At 39.3% G+C, this 21,308-nt stretch overlaps 1 protein-coding gene across 6 annotated transcripts in view; it reads left to right on the top strand.

Annotated features, from left to right (window-relative positions):
- Window positions 1-18,591, top strand: part of p130CAS (Serine_rich_CAS and FAT-like_CAS_C domain-containing protein p130CAS) — a 120,200-nt gene extending 101,609 nt beyond the window's left edge. For 4 of the 6 annotated variants that reach the window (XM_074090943.1, XM_074090947.1, XM_074090945.1 and 1 more), the window contains 9 exons: window positions 9,906-10,046; window positions 13,312-13,452; window positions 14,052-14,143; window positions 14,659-14,857; window positions 15,401-15,587; window positions 16,171-16,411; window positions 16,919-17,090; window positions 17,585-17,808; window positions 18,255-18,591. In XM_074090943.1, the coding sequence (XP_073947044.1) occupies window positions 9,906-10,046; window positions 13,312-13,452; window positions 14,052-14,143; window positions 14,659-14,857; window positions 15,401-15,587; window positions 16,171-16,411; window positions 16,919-17,090; window positions 17,585-17,808; window positions 18,255-18,582 (1,725 nt within the window). In that variant the 3' untranslated portion in view covers window positions 18,583-18,591. Of the gene's footprint in view, window positions 1-3,746; window positions 3,982-6,899; window positions 7,075-9,905; window positions 10,047-13,311; window positions 13,453-14,051; window positions 14,144-14,658; window positions 14,858-15,400; window positions 15,588-16,170; window positions 16,412-16,918; window positions 17,091-17,584; window positions 17,809-18,254 lie in introns of those variants that run through there. The other 2 variants (XM_074090948.1, XM_074090942.1) reach the window with 2 other exon arrangements.
- Window positions 18,592-21,308: the final 2,717 nt, after the last annotated feature.

Here is a 21,308-nt window from a genome sequence, read left to right as displayed (position 1 = left end):
TATTTGAGGTGTAAGATAAATGTTACAGAAATAAAAACACACATTTTGATGTGGTCTGTTTTATTTTTGAACATAAGGATATGTACCGATAAGATGCTTTATATTATAAGAGATCGATAAAGTTTATTTTGGTTAAAAAAAAGCAAAAATCCAATTTTAACGGTAACGAAAAAGAGCATCGAGACCACGAAAAAGAACATTTTGCTTATTTTAAAATCTTATATATGTACTATAATGAAAATCCGATCATAAGAGAAAACGAATAGCATTATTTAATTAATCAGGTATCAACAGAAATAGACAATCGATATGTATATAAAAAAAAAATTAAAACTTGACCACGAAAATTACGACTTCAAATTGTCATTTTGTAACCTTTTAAATACTATCTAGAAATTACTTAATTAAAGTAAGATTAATAACTTCAACTCACAAACCAAAAACAGTTTTCAATACCTTCCCCCCGTGCAGGTTACGGTAAAACAGAACGAAATTATGTTACAACAACAAAATGCTCCTCTAAATGACGAAGTTTTCTTTTAATATTTAGATATATACATTTCACACGTACATTCAGGGCAAAATAATTCTTGATCCTCTCGCCAGTTAACAAAATTGGCGTCGCACTGGTCATAATTCCTATAACCACACCTGGAGCAAATGTTGTTGACGGTCAACCATTCTTCGTTTAAATCAATTAAATCAATAACGGCATAAACGATTACACTGTAAAAAGCAGAAAATTCTATAAAAAGTGTTCTGTATTTTTTCTACTTGTAGGGAAAATCATCTTTTTCGTGGTCTTTAATCAGTTTCGTGGCCCATAGGACCACGAAATTGAAAAGCTCTTACTTTCGCGGCTCTGCAGTAAATATCCTATAGATTTGAATAACTTAACTGCAAATGACACAGCACCAGTAAAATATTTATATTTATTTACCCAATACTTACCAAGTCGCAACCGTAACGAAAATGACGCTCGATCTTTGACGCAAATCTAACTGAACCTTTATTACATTAATTATAGATAAATAATTATGACTTGCGATAAACATTATACGTTATATTGACGCAGTCTTATTTTCAAAGTTGCTTATAGTTAAAAAAGGATTTACAGGAGGTTTGACCTCTTTTTTTGTTTAAAAATATACTTAATAAGTGTGGCTACGAAAATGATGGTGTATTTTGGAACAACGGGAAATGTAGAAAAAAATAGTCTTATCAATGTCCTAATTTTTTATGTTTGCATGCATGGTATATCATATTATGAACATTGAATCCATGTTTTAAACAGCAAGTTTTTCTATACCTTGTATTTTTTACAATACTACAAAGTAATCAGGGATAATCCGAACCTGACCACGTAACTGACTTTTGTGCAGAAAATTTAAGTTATTGTGGAAAAAAAGATAAAATAGAATAAAATGTATTTACCGCAAGTTTCAGTGATAATATCCTAAGCAACTTAAAAACAATAAACGATATATTTCTAATTTTATAACTGAAAATTTGAGTCTGAACACTATTGAACCTCTCGAAATAATAACCCAAAGATTGATTAGTTGACACATATTATCCTCCTCAGTTGATTTCTTAGTAATGAGGTACGACAAAGTTAAACTACGAAAACTATGTTACAAAGCAAGATCTCAGGCTTTTAGCTAAGAATCTGCTTAGTTAGAACTTTAATACCGATAGCGATCGTTCACGTATGGTAAGGTATTTTGAGCTACATTTTTATTCCAAGTCAGCCGCAATTGCTGCATAAATCATACTGGGACATATTTTATTCTTAAAGTTAATGCGCTGAAGGGTCGGTTAACCCATATGAATATTGTTATTAGGAGTTATGTGGGAGAGAAGGGTGTTTATTTTCTTGTCCTGCTCTTACGCGTGCTTGAAATATACAACGAACATAATTTAAATTCGTTACTTTACTGAAACATCAGCGTAGCATACGAAAAATTTCCTATATAAATCTGCGCTTTCCTTAAATTTTACATACCGGTTTTATTTCCGAAACATTTTAAATTTATTTTTATGCCAAGAGCTTTTCCATTGCTGGTTTATTTACGAATAATAATATGTCAATTTTAAATTGAAGCTTTATTTTAATTAGATTTGTTTGTTTCGAAGCTTCGATCAATTTCGAAGCTGCAGCAAACTACATAACTGCGGGTAGTTTGAACACAAAGTTTTTTTTTTAAATATACCTCAGACGTGAATATGAGCACGACTTCTCCACAGCATCAGTGATTCATCAATTATTTCCTTAATCTACATTAAGAGTTCAATGCAACCGATGGCATTACTGTTACTGCAAAAACTCTTCGATAAAGCCTCTGTCCACGCTCGACTAGTTTTTGCGACATCACGTCTTTAACCGCATAAGTACAACTGCTACCTTGTGGTAAAGTTCTTTTATGAATCATCATTAATTTTGCAAAAAGGCGCCACTGCAATCTTGCATGCCTTATGCAGTTTTTTATCTATGTCATTCGATGCACTTCCCTGATAATCGTGCATGGGTGTCGACATAACACGAGAAAGCGATGCACTTATGTAGACGAAATAGTAACATTTCGCTTGTTTTTGCAAGTTAAGACGTGAATAGGACAGCGAGAGTCCTGTCGGTCCCATCGCAAACACTTTAATCGTACAAGCAACGTCATAAGCAGTACTTGACTTCGTTGATAAGCCTCCGCCACTCTTATTTGCTTCTGCATTGCCTTTCTTATCTCCCTAAACGACTCTACATAGTAAGTGGTAGCCGGGACAAGTTTTTGCTACTAGAAAACTTCATTAAAACGTCTCTATGATGAATGTCATCAGTTTTTGCGGTACTTGTCAAACTTTAAAAGGTCTCAACTTTCTAACTTTACGTGAGGATTCGCCAAACTTCCAAAACAAAACTAAAAGCTGCTCATCGTTACTATTCCATTTTTAAAAAGGTCGATTGAGATGTAATGAATCGTAAAATGCCGAAAAAATGACCAGCTCATTAGCGTAAGATAACGAAAAACTATTTAAAACAGAAAACAGCCAGTGACAAGAGTCTAGACGAGAGGCGCCAGACGATTGACCCCATTCAGTGACAAGACACAAATAGGATTGCTATATTTCACAGACGCATTTTGCAATTTAACTACTATCGGAGCTGGGAACGATATGTATAAAGTGCTATAGCACCGTGCTGGGTTGGTCTTTTTCAATTTTCCAATGCAGGATTCGTTTTACCGATTGCATCTGAATGCGGAGAGGTAAGTTAATTAATGCGGTGTCGATGTTGGATTCTAGCACGATTTAAAGCGGCTGCTGTTCCTGATTTAAGTAGATCAAAATGTTATCCACTACTTTAGCTACCAATTTATTTTGTATGTCTTACTACTTTACCTACTGAGGCACTTAACTACAAGTATCAAAAGAGGTTATAGAAATATTGAATTTGTTTGTTTTATAGGCACATATTTTTGGGTTCATCAAAGGTATCACAAAATAAGAAACAAATTCTGGAGACTTCCAGGGTCAAAAACTTTCACTGGCCTATTTTCCAAGAAATAAGCTGTGAATATAGTCGACGTAAATAAAACGTTTACAGGGTTACTAAAAAAACTACAGAAGTAGGAATTCCGGGTTGAAATCTGGTACGCATGCGCGTTAACCCTTCGCGTACTACGGGAGCAAAGCGCGACCTTCGTAGGTCGGCGCCCCGCCATTCAGTCCCCTAGCGGCAGCCATTGATTTTCGACCGTCCCACTACCACATGGCGCCTCTACTCAACCGCGAAAACTACCCAGTTCACTTCGCAACATTTGGCACACATGGCTGAATTGCCAGTGACCCAAGCCTAAAGAGAATAAGGGTATTTATAACCTAAAAGACTAGGTCAATGAACTCAACCGGGGGTGGGTGAAGTGAAGTGACATATTGAAAAAACCTGGCGTAAATGCCGGAAACTTGAACACGGAGTTTTTCTCCTTGGTAAGTAATTTCCTCTCGCAAATAAATGGTCCACCCACGCTGAGCTGACCCATCTTAATTATTCCGTGCAAACAGCAGATTTTTTTACGGCTCCTTAGTTTATTTGAGCTTATAATGCGACCTACGCTTAACCGCAACGCCCGTGAGTTTTATGTAAATCTTGCAGAATATTTAAATTAAGCGAGCTTTGTTGTGGCTGTAAGATTCTGTTTGTTCTGCGGTTAAATGGCTTCATGACAGCCTAAAAGAAGATTAATAGTTAGTGGAAAACGTGTATTTATGTCATTCATGGATTTGTAGTTTATATTGTTTACAAGAGGTCGGAGAATGACCTCACTGGCCTACGTGCCCGTGCCTTGTGCCTTTAAAGCTTGATTCCAGGTATGTGCGGATTTATCTGGCGCCATGATTCACTCTTATGATATCCGATGACGCAGCATCTTTATTTGATGCATAATGCTACTTTTAGACGTTAATAGCAGCGATTAGCAAATACAATGAACGCAATGCGGTAACTCTACTTAAATGTACCGTAACTATACGTTTCTTGCTAAAGTTGAAAATTTACAGATTCGTACCTACATTATACTTCTGACACATTCTGGCATATTAATATTCATGGGGTTGATAATGTAAAGTCTTCTATTAAGAATTCCTTTCCAACATTATACAATTTAAATTTTTATCGTAGCATATGAGAGAATATTTAACTTATATACTTAGTCTTACTTTCAAAATAATACTTATACAATTCGCTATTCCATATAAGCTACCTACTAGATTGCGCGCTGTAACCACCGGAAACAAACCGGATTCACATCACAAATAATTGGTACAGTCACCAGCACCAATATCTGATACAACAAGCGCGCATAAATATCTGATACGACTCTATTTCTAGGGCCGGAAGGACGTGTCAGATATTTTTGCACGCTCCGCTGTGGCAGTAATTAATGCTGGTGACTGTACCTACCTACTTACCTATGTTCGCTAAGCTGACCAATTGATGACGCGATCGCTGACTGCATTTTGAACTTATTACGCAGATCTAAAACGCAATATGTATCTATTTATGTATTTTCGCAGCTTACATATAAAAGGGACAAGAAATAAAAAAAACTTTTATTGCAAATATCGCATTTTAAATGCTTTCTAAAATGTGATTTTTGCGATAAAAGAACTTTTTTATTTGTGCTTTTTGTATATAAGCAGACATAACGCAACGCGCAACGAAGAAATAGGAAAAAGTAAAAAAAACATTTGACATATGCAAAAACATGTGTAAAATCAATTTAATCCTTATTCCCTCTACTCAATTTGCGCGTACGCTTGACGTCAAACGTCTATGCGTACAGAATAATTGTTGGTTGTTTCCTGTTTTCCATCAATCTTATTTTCGTTTCCACAAACTTTTTTCAGGGTTTGAGGAAACTCGTCATTTAAGTGTGTTAGTGATTGTGTGTTTACCGGGCTATACTTATGTCGGCGGCTACAGATTTCAGCAAGCATACTGGTCCACATATTTTCTTACTTCTTTTTAGAGTTCCGTAGCCAGAATGGCAAAAAAGGAACCCTTATAGTTTTTCCATGTCTGTCTTTGCTCAGGGACTATCAATGCTAGAAAGCTGTAATTTTGCACGAATATAATATGTAAACTATGCCGACAAAACGGTAGGTACAATAAAAAATTAAAAAATATATATATTGTACCTCTCATAGACGTAAAGTGGGGGTGTTTTTTTCTTATCCTATCTTGTAGTGTGGTGGGTATCGTTGGATAGGTCTTTTAAAACAATCTCCTCAACCCAGGTCCTCAGCATTCCGTGCTGCGTGCTATAACCCCTACACCACGCACGCAGCACGGAATGCTGAGGACCTGGGTTCGATTCCCAGTGCTGGTCTCTTTCTGTTTTTTCTGTGCATACATGTCTCTGTTTGTATTTTCGATATGGTTTCACGGGATACCCGTAAAAGTAACAAATTTGGAGTTGAAATAAAAAATACAAAAAGACTCCAAAAAACCAATCATAATTTGATTGCTTAGTGGCGACATCTCTTGTCTGGGTGAGCGGTTGGTTCCGAAAGAGTGTGACGTCTGTCGAAGCCACATAGATGTCGCTAGTGCTGCTGCTTAAGTAGCAAAGTAGAAATAAGCAACCTGAGATATGTATGCATAAGAAAAATTCGTGTCTAGATTCCTGTCCAGCAGTGGTGTAGAGGTTATGCACGCAGCACGGAATGCTGAGGACCTGGGTTCGATTCCCAGTGCTGGTCTCTTTTTCTGGTTTTTCTGTGCATCCATGTCTCAGTTTGTATTTTCGATATGGTTTCACGGAATACCCGTAGGTAAAAGTAACAAATTTGGAGTTGAAATAAAAAATACAAAAAGACTCCAAAAAACCAATCATAATGAACGCATTAGCCAAGTAAACGACATTGCCCCTGTTGACCTTACCTAAACTTGGAATATTCCGTACAAAATACGAAATCCTTAGAAAAATATTACTTGACTTTTTCGTAATGGCTACGGAACCCTATTTCGGGCGAGTCCGACACGCTCTTGGCCGGTATTTAAATGCACCATCGACGTGCGTTTGCATCGATACAAACGCGATACGCACACGGCTGCTCTATGGAAAGAAAAACGCGCTATTCTCGCGCCTTTAAAAAAAGTGTGTGCAAAGGCCCTTAACTATTCCCTTGACCGTAACAAAATAGGCTGTATTTATAATTCGTCTTAAAATCGAACTAGTCAAAACCGAATAAATCTGTGCTCCTTTAAATCTAAAATCGAAGTACAACGCACTCTGCGCGTGAACGAGACGGTGATTCACGATCGAACCGCTAAAATAATAGCTAATTTAATAAATTCACTTGCGTATGCGTCTCCCGATCAGTGTCCTCCGATCCTGCGACGGGAACGGACTTATTATATTATATAAAAATAAATTATACAGTTAATAAATAATAATTTTCGCGAGGTGTTATGTGATAATGCCGGAGACAGTGAATATTCGTGTTTACATCTCGGCCGTGTATAAAAACTGTAAAGGATGTTATTTACGAAGTATCAAGAAATTGCAACCGAAAAGGGTACGTTTGTTTTATTTTATTTTATTTTCTTTATTGAGGAAAACAAACAGCAGTACAATCATACATAAAATTAGTATACATGCAGGTAAATCATGAGCCAGTAAAGTTTCACTAATATATCTACACTTATTAGGAAAATGTTATGCCCAAAGTAAATAACAAACGAAAGGAATGATGACAATATCTTTTTTTTATTACAAGACCTAATTCCTTGAAAATATGCAGAAAACAGTCACTAAACAACTATAAAGTTGTTTTATGACAAAATATGTAAGAAATAAAATTTTAGATAGGTACTTCATAGATGCTTTAGAGCAAAAAAGATTTTGGAGCACATCCCTGTTTTTGTTATGATTTCATACCTCATGGTTACCAGAGCAATGCATGTTTTTGGGATCATTTAATTTATTGCTACCTATTTGATATCTTACTATTCATACCACCAACAAAATCATTTATTTGGGTAAACTTGACATTTTACATTTAATTTTTTTTTCACCGACCACCCTGATCATCACAAGTCAAGCCATTCAAATTTATTTGTGGTTTAAAAAAAGTTTTTCTATGAATTGGACTCTAAACCGGATGGCCATGATATTACAAATTGAAAAAAAAAAACTCAGCCATTGTTGTGGTTTACGTCAATTTTACCTTGAAATACTTACGCGATGGTTAAATAAAGATGTTATTCAAATTAGTTGGCTTATCGCAGGTAGATTAAGTTTTCTATAGCCGTCACTTTGTTGTCGTATCATAACATAATATTTAATCACAAGTTCTTCGTGGTCAGGTTGAGTGTTGTCGTTATTTGCTGTTTTCGGCATATATACGTAATCTTAGTTTGTAAGACAAAAGTTGTTCAATTGTTTTCTTGTTATGTTTATTGCTCGTACTACTTATGTGGAAAAATTTGCGTAATATTCTTTTTCTTTTCTTTCTGACCATGTCAGAAATGCCTAGAGCAGTTTTAAACGAATAAATCTTAGTATAAGTACTCAAAATTATATTCATAAGCTGAATCGCAATCGCAATATCTACACACTTGTAAATGATTAACTGACTGACAGTCACAGACAACGCACAGCTTTAACAACTGGAGGTAGAGAATTGAAGTTTGGCAGACATATTTATTCTTAGAGAGTCATAAGGTAACCAAGAACGAATTTTGCGAAATTACCACGGGTTAGAGAACATACATAATAGGGATTTATAATTTCCTTGCTAATTGGCTCTATCTCCGTACCTAACTATAATAATTAATTAGAGACTTCAAAGGCATTTAAATAGGAACAAGCTATATTTTCAGGATTTTCCAAAATTCCCGCAGTACAAGGCATAAATTTCAAATAAATGACAATAAGATGAAAAAGAGGAAGAAATTTCATTGCAAATTTGAATTCAAATAAAAGCTAGTCAATTTATAACTCAATTGAGTCGGGTTAATCTATTTATATTTGGCTTAGTGCCGATCAGTGAAACATAATAATATGCCCTAATTACAAAGGCAATTGCCTACCCCCGACTGAATGTCATTGCCCGCCTCTCCGGTACTGCACGGAAATGCATAACGTACTTATCAATTGCATAAACATGCGATCGGAAACGGACATGGCCTGCCCCAACTGCAGAGCGTTGCACAATGCCATCAATCTTTATCGCAATTTAGGACGCGCGTTCCGACGCAGCTGCGGCGTACGCGCCGAAATGTGGGCGAGGGTGTCAAATACTAATAAGTAGTGTTGAGACCGCCAGCAGAAAATAAAACTAGCTTAACCCCACATATCATTATGACGATTTGAAGTTTGACACTTTGCAATAACGTCTTTTTTCAATCGCGGATCTTTTTGGTTGGATCACATCTCTTCCGATAAACTTAAGCCATGCACTGGGGTTTCTTATTACAGGATGGTCATCTCCTTTTGTAAGGAGGGTCATAGTTCGAAATGCAACGGTAACTTAGGTACAGGTTTCTGTGGGCATTAGTTGTCGTTAAACCCTATTTAACACAGCGGATTCTAGATGTTAACTTTCTACGCTTTCTAACATCTTCGAAGGGCAATAGGAATTAACGTAAATTTCAATAAAGATAAATGGGGATGTGTGTAATATGCCTAGGGTGGTTGTAGTTGTGTTACATTTTGATTTATTCAGCGTTATTTAGATTGTTTATTGTGCTCCTATTAATGAACTACCTATCTATTACATCACACCTCGCTACTCCATAACTTTTCCTGTGATTGTGTCGTTGAGTGGCATTTGTTTATTATTAGGTTTAATAGTTAGAGACAGTGATAAAGGCAGAATTAGGGATGCTATATTACCTACATCCGATTCCGATTCAACTTAGGCTGCGTGTGAATAAGGCTACAATGTGTAAGGTAAACACGATTATACGATTGCCAATTGGCTAATAGCCAAGATACCACCGGTTCGAGTAGTTGGTCGTAATTAACATCGCTTACCTACCTAACGTAGGTAGGTACTAAGTATTAAATACGACTCATAAAATGCTAGTTTTCCCCATTGACTTTGCTTGTGCACCTTAGATCCGGCAGTTTAATTGAAATTCCAGATTTATACTAAATTTCCATCCATGGGATTTATATAATAATAGTTACGTACTCGTATTTACGTAGTATGAAGATTGAAGAGCACCCGTACCCGTGCACAATGTTATGTCTACAGACTTAGTGCCCCATCGCAAAGGGCATCGACATAGGACCACACTTAACGAAACGTCATTACCGAGGCTTTAGGCGACACGTTCACATTTGAAACTCAAAAGAAACGTTGTTTATTTACTTATATTTTCATTTTTTGTGTTGTTACAGTGTATGGCGCGGGCTCTGTACGACAACATAGCGGAGTCCCCTGACGAGCTGGCGTTCCGACGGGGCGACCTGCTCACCGTATTGGAGCAGAACACTGGCGGCAGCGAGGGCTGGTGGCTCTGCTCGCTGCGCGGCCGACAGGTAAGCTCACACTACTATCAAGACAAGACTATATACAAGTACCAAAACTGGAGGCAAAGTTTATTGTTTAACTGACCAGCAATTGACCTCTAACTTACCTATTATGTTAAGTACAGCACACACAAACATCACGCCTGTATTCCCAAATGGGGTAGGCAGAGCACACGAAACGTTACCGCTTCGGCGCCACTTTTAGCAATTTTGGTTTAAAGTTAGACAAAAATTGTACAATACTTAGTGACAGGTTGTTAGCCTGTCGCCTACGGTATAAATTAACATATATCCTCAGTCGCCTCTTACGACATCCACGGAAGAAATGGAGAGGATGGAAACGGGTATATAAACAGGTTAAGTACAGATAATACCGAAAATGCAGCTCACTGGTTCTCAGACTACTCTAGCCGTGAAGAGCCCTAAATCTGATTTATCTGAAAAAAAAAAACAGGCGGCGAATACAAGTTTCAATCCTTTTTAATTCCTAATGCCGATCCTCACAGCTCGACCATCACGTAATATTCATTAGTATCGCCTTAAGTTTCGCAGCATGCTTTGCTTAGGTACTACCTACATTCTTTAAAAAAAAAATGTTTTATCTTCTTTCGGCTAGATAATAATAAATATTCATCGGGAACAACATATAGAGCTACTAATTATGACTGTAATATATAAATACAAATTCGTCTGCACAAAGCAACGACGCTAGCGAAATAATTATTAGCTATTGCTTCGTTCACATATCAGATACCTACATGTAATGTAATGCTCATAATTCATAATAAATGTCGCAGATTCAAGGATTTCAAGGTCGTATTTACTACAAACTTGTCGTTTAGCCTTATGATTGCAATAGACTTGCGTCATTTCGTCAGGTTCTTAGTTTTTATTTCCACGTCGTAATGCTAAGACCGTGACGAGGTGACGGAGCTATGTTTCATTGATTAGGTCAACCAGTTACCTTGGTGTAGGAATTTTCCACTGAAATCCCGAAATTACGCATCTTTGTAACACAATGCAAAGCGTAAACGTATCTTTGATTACGCATTCACGCAGGTAAGTTCGGTTGAAGACCGATCAAAACTCCACTGTCCAGTCCAAGTGAAATTTTGTTTCGCAATTTTTTACCATTATCTATGTGTCATAGGGTAATACATGATAAATGTTATTTATACTTGTATTTTTTTTTAAATAAAATATAAATAGTCTAAATTACCTACTATTCATCGTCATCCTTCAAACTTTAATTTATAATTTAATTTACGAGTAAAGTTTAATGACTCAAACCAATGAGTAACAATCATAATTATTATATTTAGTATTATGATTTCTTCCTATGAGTCGAAGTAAATAAGTTATCATTATATTACGTAGGTACGTCAGTATCCTATCAACAAAAAATATTTTCGCAAAAGCTTCCTTCCTTCATTCCTTGTTGTATTAAATTAGAAACAGTTCTAGTTTTTGGATATATCATGGGATATTATAGGAAATGATAGGGAATAAGCATGGAACACAAATGTTCTCTTAGGTAAGTATCTTAAAGTACAAAACTGAAAAATTAAACAAATAACGTAAAACAACAATGTCAGTTAAAAAAAACTACGAGCAATTGAAGATTGCATTCCATTTCTTTCTAGAAAAAACACGAAATTTTGTATGAACTTTCCCTTATGACATGACACAACATGTAGGTACGACCTCTTCGATCTATTTCCATATTTGTGTGTTTTGGAATTGTATACTTTTACAATCGGATATAATGTATGAGCGTAAACAAACCCGAATATGACTCTACCTATATGCCTCTTGTTTCCTCTTTTATGGTGTAAGTGGATGTGACTCAGACGTCACTGACTGAGGTCGTCACTATTGAATGTCGTCACCGCGACCCTGGCTTAATATTTATAATATTACGAAAATTTGAGTTAAAGAATACACAAAAAAAAACCAACCTAGCCATCTGGCCCTCGATTTGGCGGTCAAACTCAAACAAAATTGTCTCCTAAAGCAGGTATCCCAGTTTGCCATAGTACCTACTCTCCGGCTATAATATTGTACTCGTAGTATAGGTATAGGATAAAGCACTCAAAAAGTTATTCCGCCTTTGAGATTTTGAACGCCCACAACAGGGAATTATTATCCACTTTGAGAACCTATATCTAGTAAGTTTACGAATACGGTATTTGACAACTGATTTTTTGAAAAATCTATATACGGTACCTGTCCCTTTCTAAAACGCTTTTCTCTATGCAGCATGTAGCAGCAAGTATGGCGCTACTTGCGTGTGACGTCATATGCAAGTATTTCTTTCTCTGTCTAATCTTCCTTTATAACTTTGTTATTTGTATAGGGAGCTTAAAAATTGTTTCTCTATTCGATAACAGGCATTGTGAAGTTTTAATTTATAAAACATATAAAAAATAGTCAAATACTGTGTTAGACATTTTCAAGAACTTTCATCAGATGTCTACCAGGGACAATAGCACAGATCACATAATAGTAGGTACTAACGTACAGAATGGCCACGCTCCGCCCCGCACCGGTTAGAGTTAGCCCACCCCTCAAGCGCAGATTGCAGGAAAACCGCAGGGAAGCAGTCGGGTGCGCGACGCGATGTATGTTGGCCCCACGGCACTAAGTTCGAGAGCAATAAATTTGCGAAATCGTAACGGTACCCTACCCTTCCTTTTTCTAAATAAATAGTGATTTCTGAAATTAACGCGATTAATACATGAATTAACTACCTACCGAATGGTTCTTTTAAGTTTGTAGACGTACCTATATCTATTGTAATTGAAAATAATAATGCTTAAAATACGCAGACAGACACATTTTAAGTAGGTTTAAATAAATGGAGGATATTCTGGCAGAACCGGATAAGTGCACAATATTTATTTTTTATACGGTTTTGCTAGATAAATAAAGCAGAAAACATTCGAGTATGTCTATGTATGTAACTTTAAAAAAATTGCACTTATTCTGTTTAGCCAGAATACCCTCGAAATAGGTAAGATTAACGATTACATTTATTTGCACATATCTAAGCCATACCTACATTATGAGTACCTTTAAATGTCATTGGTAGCACATAGTACTATACGGTTTTGCAATAGTCAGCCCTGTGCAGCTTACGCACACATTGACGCGTGTACAGACGTCGTCATGCCTATGTAGATTCAAGAACGCGTATTTTGTACGGCGTGGCCGCCCTGTGGTAATAGCGCGAATTTTGCCCGTTGACAGAAATGATAATAAGGTATCGTTGCAGGGGATATGCCCGGGCAACCGCCTGCGCATCGTAGCGGGCGTGTTCGACGCGAGCGCGGCGTTGCAGAGGCGGCGCGCGCGCGCACCCGCGCCCGTCGCGCACCAACCAATGCCGACGCAGCAGTCGCCTGCCTTCACTAAAGTAAGTCCCTTTTATTTATTTTATTGCTTTTGGGATCGTTCCTGGATTAAGACTAAACAGATTTAAACTAGGTAATAAATAGGAAACTAGGAATTAAATATACCTCAACGTTTCGGTTACAATACAGCGGGGGTGGTCACGAGTGGACTGAAATGTTGAGTAGTTTTGAACTACCCGCAGTTAATTTTGATTTTGTTGGAATAAAATTTTGTCGATAAAGTTTTGTTGTTTTTCCGTTACGTGATTAAGATTCAACGATAGATTGGAGTCACCTTATTTCAAGTCATATCATATCAAGTAAACTATGTTAAATATGGCCAATAAGATAAAAACCTTCCCTAGACATGCAAATGAAACCTACTCCTTTCTTGAAAATCGGCAAAGAATTAGGACTCACTTCGAATCTAGAATAGGCGAAAATAGGTGGTCAACGTTATGATGAAAAGTGATACTGCAGCTTTAGATGCCTGTGGCCAGTTCTTCTAGCCTTATTTGCTTCATGTTGGTACTTTACATTATCATTATTCGTTAAAATAAAAAAGCGGTTTTACAAGTTAGTCAAGCAAAAGTGTACTAAGAAATAGTTCATTCAATTTCAGATAGAGGAATGCTCGCACTACGACGTGCCTCGTGCTCCCATGCCGGTCCATAAGATCGGCACTTACGACTCCCCACGGCCCGTTGGCGACTGGTACGTGCCCTTTAGTTTACTTATAAATAAATTTTAGTAGCTTCCTACGTTTATGTTACCTATTCGTAAAGCTATTTTGATGGTGAAAAATCCATACTTCAATGAGCGTTGAAAGACCACGAAGATTGTCTAATGAAAAATGATCATGGTTGGTTTTATTATAAGACTCATAAGGATGGATGGAAGGACGATGAAATTTGGACTGCATAGGTCAAGTCAGTCGCAAATATTTTCCAACTCCTCACATTTCATTGAGGCTACTAGTACAGTCAAACCATTTGATTCCTGACCCACCGTAGAACGTTCTCACAGTAAGTGCCACAGTAAATTCCCTTGTTAAGCAATGCGACGTCACTATGACTTTTTCTACTATATTAAGTCTTGATTCACGGCGCTCCACGAAACTCACGAAAACATGATAGCGACCCCCATCGCTTCTTGAACTCGGAAAACTTCAAAATTCTTGGCAGGGAGTGTTAAGCTGCAGTGGTACTAATTTTAACTCTGTTTTACAGGTACGATGCGCCCCGTGCGCCCCGGCCTGCCAGCGCGGACTCAGCATGCAGCGGCACCGGTTCGCTGACGTCAGCAACTTCCAGCGCGTCAGCAAACTCGGGCAGCTCGCACTCCGCGTCCAGTACCTATGATGTGCCGCGATCGCGGGCCCTGCCGTTGCCCTGCGACGCCGCGCTCGAAGCCTTGGAGCGACTACAGGCAAGTGACAAAGCACAAAAGCTATGTTGGTTCCGAACCTGGGGGTAACGAACAAGATGCCATCAGACATAGTGGGTACAAAAGCGCTCGATTTTAATGAAAATTTGCACTTTAAAGTTGAATATATTGCAAACAAATCACTGAATCGAAAAGTACCCCCTAATGATTTTAATAGACCTATCCAACGATATCCCACAACACTACGAGGTTGGATGAGAAAAAAAAACACCCCCACTTTACGTCTATCGGAGGTACACTAAAAAAAATGTTTTTTTAATTTTTATTGTACTATTTTGTCGGCATAGTTTACATACATATTTGTGCAAAATTACAGCTTTCTAGCATTGATAGTCCCTGAGCAAAGCCGCGGACGGACAGACAGACAGACATGGCGAAACTATAAGGGTTCCGTTTTTGCCATTTTGGCTCCGGAACCCTAAAAAACGTCGTAGAACCATTGTTTGGATAAGCACCTACGCTTATCCTTATGCTTACCTAGGTTAAAACCTAGAGCAGTTTTTATAACCAGCCGTTGTCCTCCAGGAGGAAGCGTCAGCAGCAGTGTCCCGGCTGCTGTCGTACGTGTCGCCGGGCTGGCGGCGGCGCGGCGCGCTGCGGCCGCGCGTGCTCGACGTGCGCGTGGCGGGCGCGAGGCTGCGCGCCGCGCTGCATGACCTCGCCGTGTTCGCGGACGCCACGCTCGCCAACGCGCACGATGCACAAGATAAAGGTAACACCAAGAGCGGTCAGTGCAATCAACTCCTCTCTCCAGGACCAAGTGCCACAGATGTGTGTGTAAGACCGTTCAGGATAGATAACAAAAAAATCATTGGGTAAAGGTTCTCGAGTGGCGACCACGAACTGGAAGACAGCGTTGGCAGGCTTCCCATTAGGGAATTATATTTTAGAATATATTAGATATAACGCTACAAAATATTTCAGAGCGCTACGATGAACAACTGGTCACCTGTGTTTTCTGGTTGCCTGCTAAGATTTGGTGTTGAGATTTCTATTCTACGTCATCGTTTATTCGATAAAAACTATAAGTAGATAAGTATTGTAGGTATTTGGTACATTATGGCAGATGTAATACAGGTGACAGCTGGCCCGTCACACTTATGAGACTACTAATTACCACCTACAGTTTACAAATACCTATATTGCTTCTGAAATAGGTAGGATATGAAGTACATTTCATTGTGCTATTGGCATCTCTGTCGCCCGTTAACGCTATTCTCGTGAAAACTCCAGCTAAGTGCTAGTGCAGAAAATATTTCGCTTCTTGTTATAACTAGAACTTTCTTGGATTCCAGGCATCGCAGTAAAGCTACGGCCACTAGTGAAAGCGTTGAAAGACGCGGAACGCATAACACACGAGGCGACGAGTGCGCTGGACGCGGGGGACTGGGCGCCGGAGAGGTTGGAGCGAGAGCGCGAGCCGACTGACGGGACACAGGACGCGCTGGACCAGCTCGTGGCGTGCGCGCGCTCGCTCACCGAAGACGTGCGACGGGCCGCGTCGTTCATACACGGGAATGCGTCACTGTTATTCAGGTTGGTATCATATTATCAGGTTTGATCGCTGCGAATCCAGAAAAAACATTCACTGAAGCAAGCGATGGGAGAATAGGTAGCTATTTTATGGAGCGTCCATCACACTGTTGACACGTAGCGATTCTATTTTCTTCGGAATTGTCACTTAAAAACATACTCTACAACTGCTACTAAGTAGCACCGTTGGCGGTGAGTTAGCTGGTAGATGAATATAATCGGCTGTCAAATGCGAGCGAACGATCTGTTACGTAGTATTGCGTAATTTTTCGCCTTGGCCGGGCACTACAGTGCCCCCAGATCTGTAATCTGTGACTGTGACTGAGTTCTTTCGATGTTGCTATAGGTTTTTGTTTACGGTTTCGAAAACAGCGATTGAGGGGTTAATTATGGCCACATTGCCCAGACAAAGAAGCAACAAACACGATTAAATTTGAAATTTCGAAACTCGAAAAAGTTTCCTAAACGACTTTTCCAACATCCAATCCTTACGGATCTGTCTTTCTCCAGGCGATCAGCTGGCACAGTTCCGGAGCACGAGTGGACGGAAGAATACGACTACGTCCGGCTAGAGTCCCGTACGGCGGTGGGCCGGCGGAACGCGGAGATCCGAGCCGCGTTACCGGACAAACTGCGGGCCAGCTTTGACGCACTAGTCAGAGATGCCGACCACGCCGGGGAGGTGAGGATGTTCATAGTTCTTTAAAAAAAAGTTCATCATCCCAGCCTATTACGTCCCACTGCTGGGCACAGGCCTCCTCTCAGAATGAGAGAGCTTGGGCCATAGTTCCCACGCGGGGCCAGTGCGGATTGGGAATTTCACACACTCCATTGAATTTCTTCGCAGGCTGATGCAGATTTCCTCGCGATGCTTTCCTGCACCGTTAAGCTTTTGGTAAATTTTAAATGTAATTTCACTTCGCACATGAATTGTGAAAACCTCACGAGGTGCGAGCCGGGGTTTGAACCCACGATCCTCTGCTTGAAAGGCCATAGGTCAAACCACTAGGCCACCACGTCTTAAGTAGTGTTTCGAAAAAGTTGTCGGTGACGTTAGAAAGGACGTGGATTCATCATTATGTTGCATTTTAGAACCACGCACAGTACAGTTAGGTTATTTTTTTGGTCCTTCGAACCGGATTATCCAATACTAATACATTCTGAATTCCCCGTTAGGTCAGTGCAGTAGCAGCAGCGACCCGTCTCCCGGCCGACGACCGGCAACTGGCGGCATTCTACGCGGCGCAGGCGGCGACTTACGGCGCGCACCTCGCGACCGCCGTCGAGGCGTTCCTACGAACCGTCGATATGGGCCAACCACCTGATGTCTTCCTAGCTCACGGGAAATTCGTCGTACTCAGCGCGCACAGGATTGTGCACGTCGGCGATACAGTGCACAGGTGATTAATTAATCTATTCCATCGCAAAAAAAAACGCCATGATAGACGGGTGACCTGGTTAATGCCGCGGTTCGCGGTGGATGCAGGCCGCTTCCAACCGAGGCAACTGGAGGTCTATGGGGGAGGTCTATGTCCAACAGTGGGCGTCCTACGGCAGATATGATGATGATGATCGCAAAAAATGTGTTAATGAGCCAATTGCAAGCAAGACCGCAACGTCAAACAGACCTCACGATACTAACGCCATCTAGCGATATTTCGCTTATCAAGTAGTCCTCATTCTAAGCATCGCCACTAATATGGCCGCGTGTAAGTTTGCCGTATGGAAAGCATCCTCATCTTAATTTTCACTTTGGCCTTTACCTGTATCACCTCAGATCTGTACCTACATATCTCCTGGTCAACATAATCGTATTACCATTCAACAACGTTGTATTTGTCAACAGGAGCGCCCAACACGCCGGCTTAAAATCCCGAGCACTCCGGTGCTCCGACGCTCTCTCAGACGCTCTGGCTGCGACCGTCGCGAAGACGAAAGCAGCAGCGCAGCAGTTCCCTTGCGCGAGCGCTGTGGCGGAAATGGCCGAAGCCGCCCGAACGTTAGCCGCCCGAGCGCAGGATTTGCGACGAGTTTTAGTCAGGGCTGCCGACCCCCCGCCAGACACACCACTGACGCCCGCGACTGCAGTGGCGCCCTCTGCACCCACGACGCCTTTAACACCCTGCACTCCACACAACCCCGCTCCGCCTTCCCTGGCTACCTTGCAGATATAAATATTGTCAAAACTGTAGTCTTGACATACTACAATTTTTACTACACATTCTGTGAACGTATGGAAGGACTTGTGCAGGAGTCGACGTGACAGCTGCTATTTGGCACACCGTGACGCATCAAATAGGTTGTTTTTGAGCGAATAAGGCTGTGAAGTACAATGTTGGCTCAATACGGTTTTGACTTATACTTTGGCGCTGGATTAGGTGAACGTGTATTGAGTATTGGTCACGTGATGTCCTTTGCAGCGACAAAGAGGATTATTGTGTCATCTAAAAACATGATAAAACTATAATTATTCGGCCGAAATGTTTATGTTGGGCCGATAGAATAGACTTTATGCAAAGGATGTTTCTAAGAATTAAAATGTGCCGTGTATTATGAAAAAACAAGGTACACGGATCACAGCACGAAGTATGAGAGCGCATCATTACCAAAGAAATTTATCGACATAGTTGCATAGTTATGGAACATACGTGACTGCCATATGATGATAACGAAATAGTTACACTTAATGTTAGCATTAAATAATGATTATCTACTAACAATAAATTGAAGGCTGCATTTAGATTTTTATGGGGTTCTGATAGTTCAACCGATATGAGCAGAGCAGAGTATACGTTTGTGCAAATTCTCTCAATTTGCACAAACGTATACTCTCGAATAAGGTAAAGACAAAGATTGTGAATGGACGTCAACTGCAGCAGAACGCTTTTGGAATGTTAACATTTTTTAATGTACAGAAATGCATCTATTGTGCTGGTCACATGGGAAGATAATCTTTAGATTGTTATATTGAAAGAATGAAGTGCTTGATGGTACTAATATTAAACGACTATCGGAGCCCTACATCGGATGAACGTAGTTTATACGCTTCGGCGCATTTATTTAATAGTCGACAGACGCGGAACGCTGTTTTGCGAGGTTTAATTGCTGGATGCTCATTTGCTACAGTGAGTTGAGTTGTCCGTCCAGATTTTATACAATTTTGCAACAATTAGTAACGACTACTAGTAGATGTGTTACGTGAGAAAATGTACTTTACTTATGTCAAGAATCTTGAGTACTTTTCAACGACTTTCATTTATTGTTAAATTTTAAGCCTTCAAAAGTGTAGCATCAATCAAGGCGGCAAAAAGAATAGAAGAGTGGCATCATCGTCTTGGAAAAATATGTTTCCTAAACGTAGAGGCCGTATTCTCTAACATTTCTGACGCTCGCGATCGCAATGAAATGACAGATTTCACATACAAAAACTGTCATTTGATTGCGATCGCGAGCGTCCGAAACGTTAGGCAATGGCTATTTCTGTGCAATATGGCCTCGGAGGCTATTGTCCAAACACATTTGGAATCACAATCGTTTTCAAATTTTCACCACTTCTTTCTTTCACACGGTACAAAACAAAGGTAGAAAGAGATGGCGAATGTGATCGCGAACAACTGCGCGTTAGACAATACGACTTCAGGAAAGTTCTAAGTACTGTGATTGATGTTATATTCTTGCCGGTGCTTTTTTTCATGCTGGTGCCATTTTAAGTTTGAAGACTAAAATAGACTGTGTACCTATGTACTCTGTGGGTAACTCCATGGATTGTGTTAAAAGATGTTCCTGAAACTTGCCTATGGAGTCAGTACCTGCACACGATTGGTAGCTATAAACCTGCTTATAGCGACGTGTATTACATCCCTACTGACTCATTCTCTAGAAGAGTACAACAGTAAAGAATAGAAACCGAAAGGAGGAAGTAATTTTGTTTTTATACAAAATTGTTGCCATATTCAAGTATTTTATGTCGAAAATGCGACAGTTACTAAGAAAGTGGCACTCCAGTTTAATTTCTACTGTTTACTGTCGTATTTCTAATACGCTCAATTTAATGACTAACTGTATTATTTTCAAAGAGTCCGCCTGAGTCTGATTAAATATGATGTGTATTAAACCTACATGGACAAAAATAAAGTGGTTGGCTACTGGTTGTTCCGATGTTCCGGCAAAGAACACTTTGGTCGAGTGGCAGCTCCAACCCATCGTATGGAACACTCTTCTTCAACTTCTAAATCGATTAGGTGAAAAAGATGTACAAATATACAGGGGTTTCAATCAAGGCGACCTTTGTGAGATCGTCTGGACTACCGTATGGTGGCCGCTTGAGCTAGCATCAAACCAGAAATATGTATATGTAAAATTATTTAAAAAAAGACTATTTGACTCTGTAAATTATGAACTTATATTTATATAGGCATTGTTGTTGTGGCTGCAGACGGACCCTTATGTGAATGCTTGTCGTTAAGACATGTGGCTCATTACTTAACCTTTACACTACTACTACCATAGCATTGTGTATGTATGTACTTACGTTTTGTACTTTATACATAATGACATAACTAGATAGAAGTAGATTATGTAAAAAGCATGTTGTAAATTAGCAATGTGTAATATATTTCAATAGGTGTTGTAGTTTAGTTAGTTATAGATGGAAATTGTACAAATGCATATTTAAAAATATTAATTTTAATAATGAATTACCTATAATTTATCATCTTGTAAAATGCAATTAAGTAAAATATACAAAATTTTCGTATCTAAATTATTGTGATTTCATTCCAAAACAATCATCCTTAAAAACAAATCAAAGAACTATTGAACAACTCTGCCATGAAAACAACAAAATCGATGTTTCTTCGATTTCTACAACAGACAACTTCGTACGATTAAAAAACAGTTG

Source organism: Choristoneura fumiferana, chromosome 8 (assembly GCF_025370935.1).
Source record: "Choristoneura fumiferana chromosome 8, NRCan_CFum_1, whole genome shotgun sequence".
In the NCBI taxonomy this organism is placed as follows: domain Eukaryota; kingdom Metazoa; phylum Arthropoda; class Insecta; order Lepidoptera; family Tortricidae; genus Choristoneura; species Choristoneura fumiferana.
The sequence above is the reverse complement of the archived record's forward strand: the minus strand, read 5'-3'. Positions and strand labels throughout refer to the sequence as shown.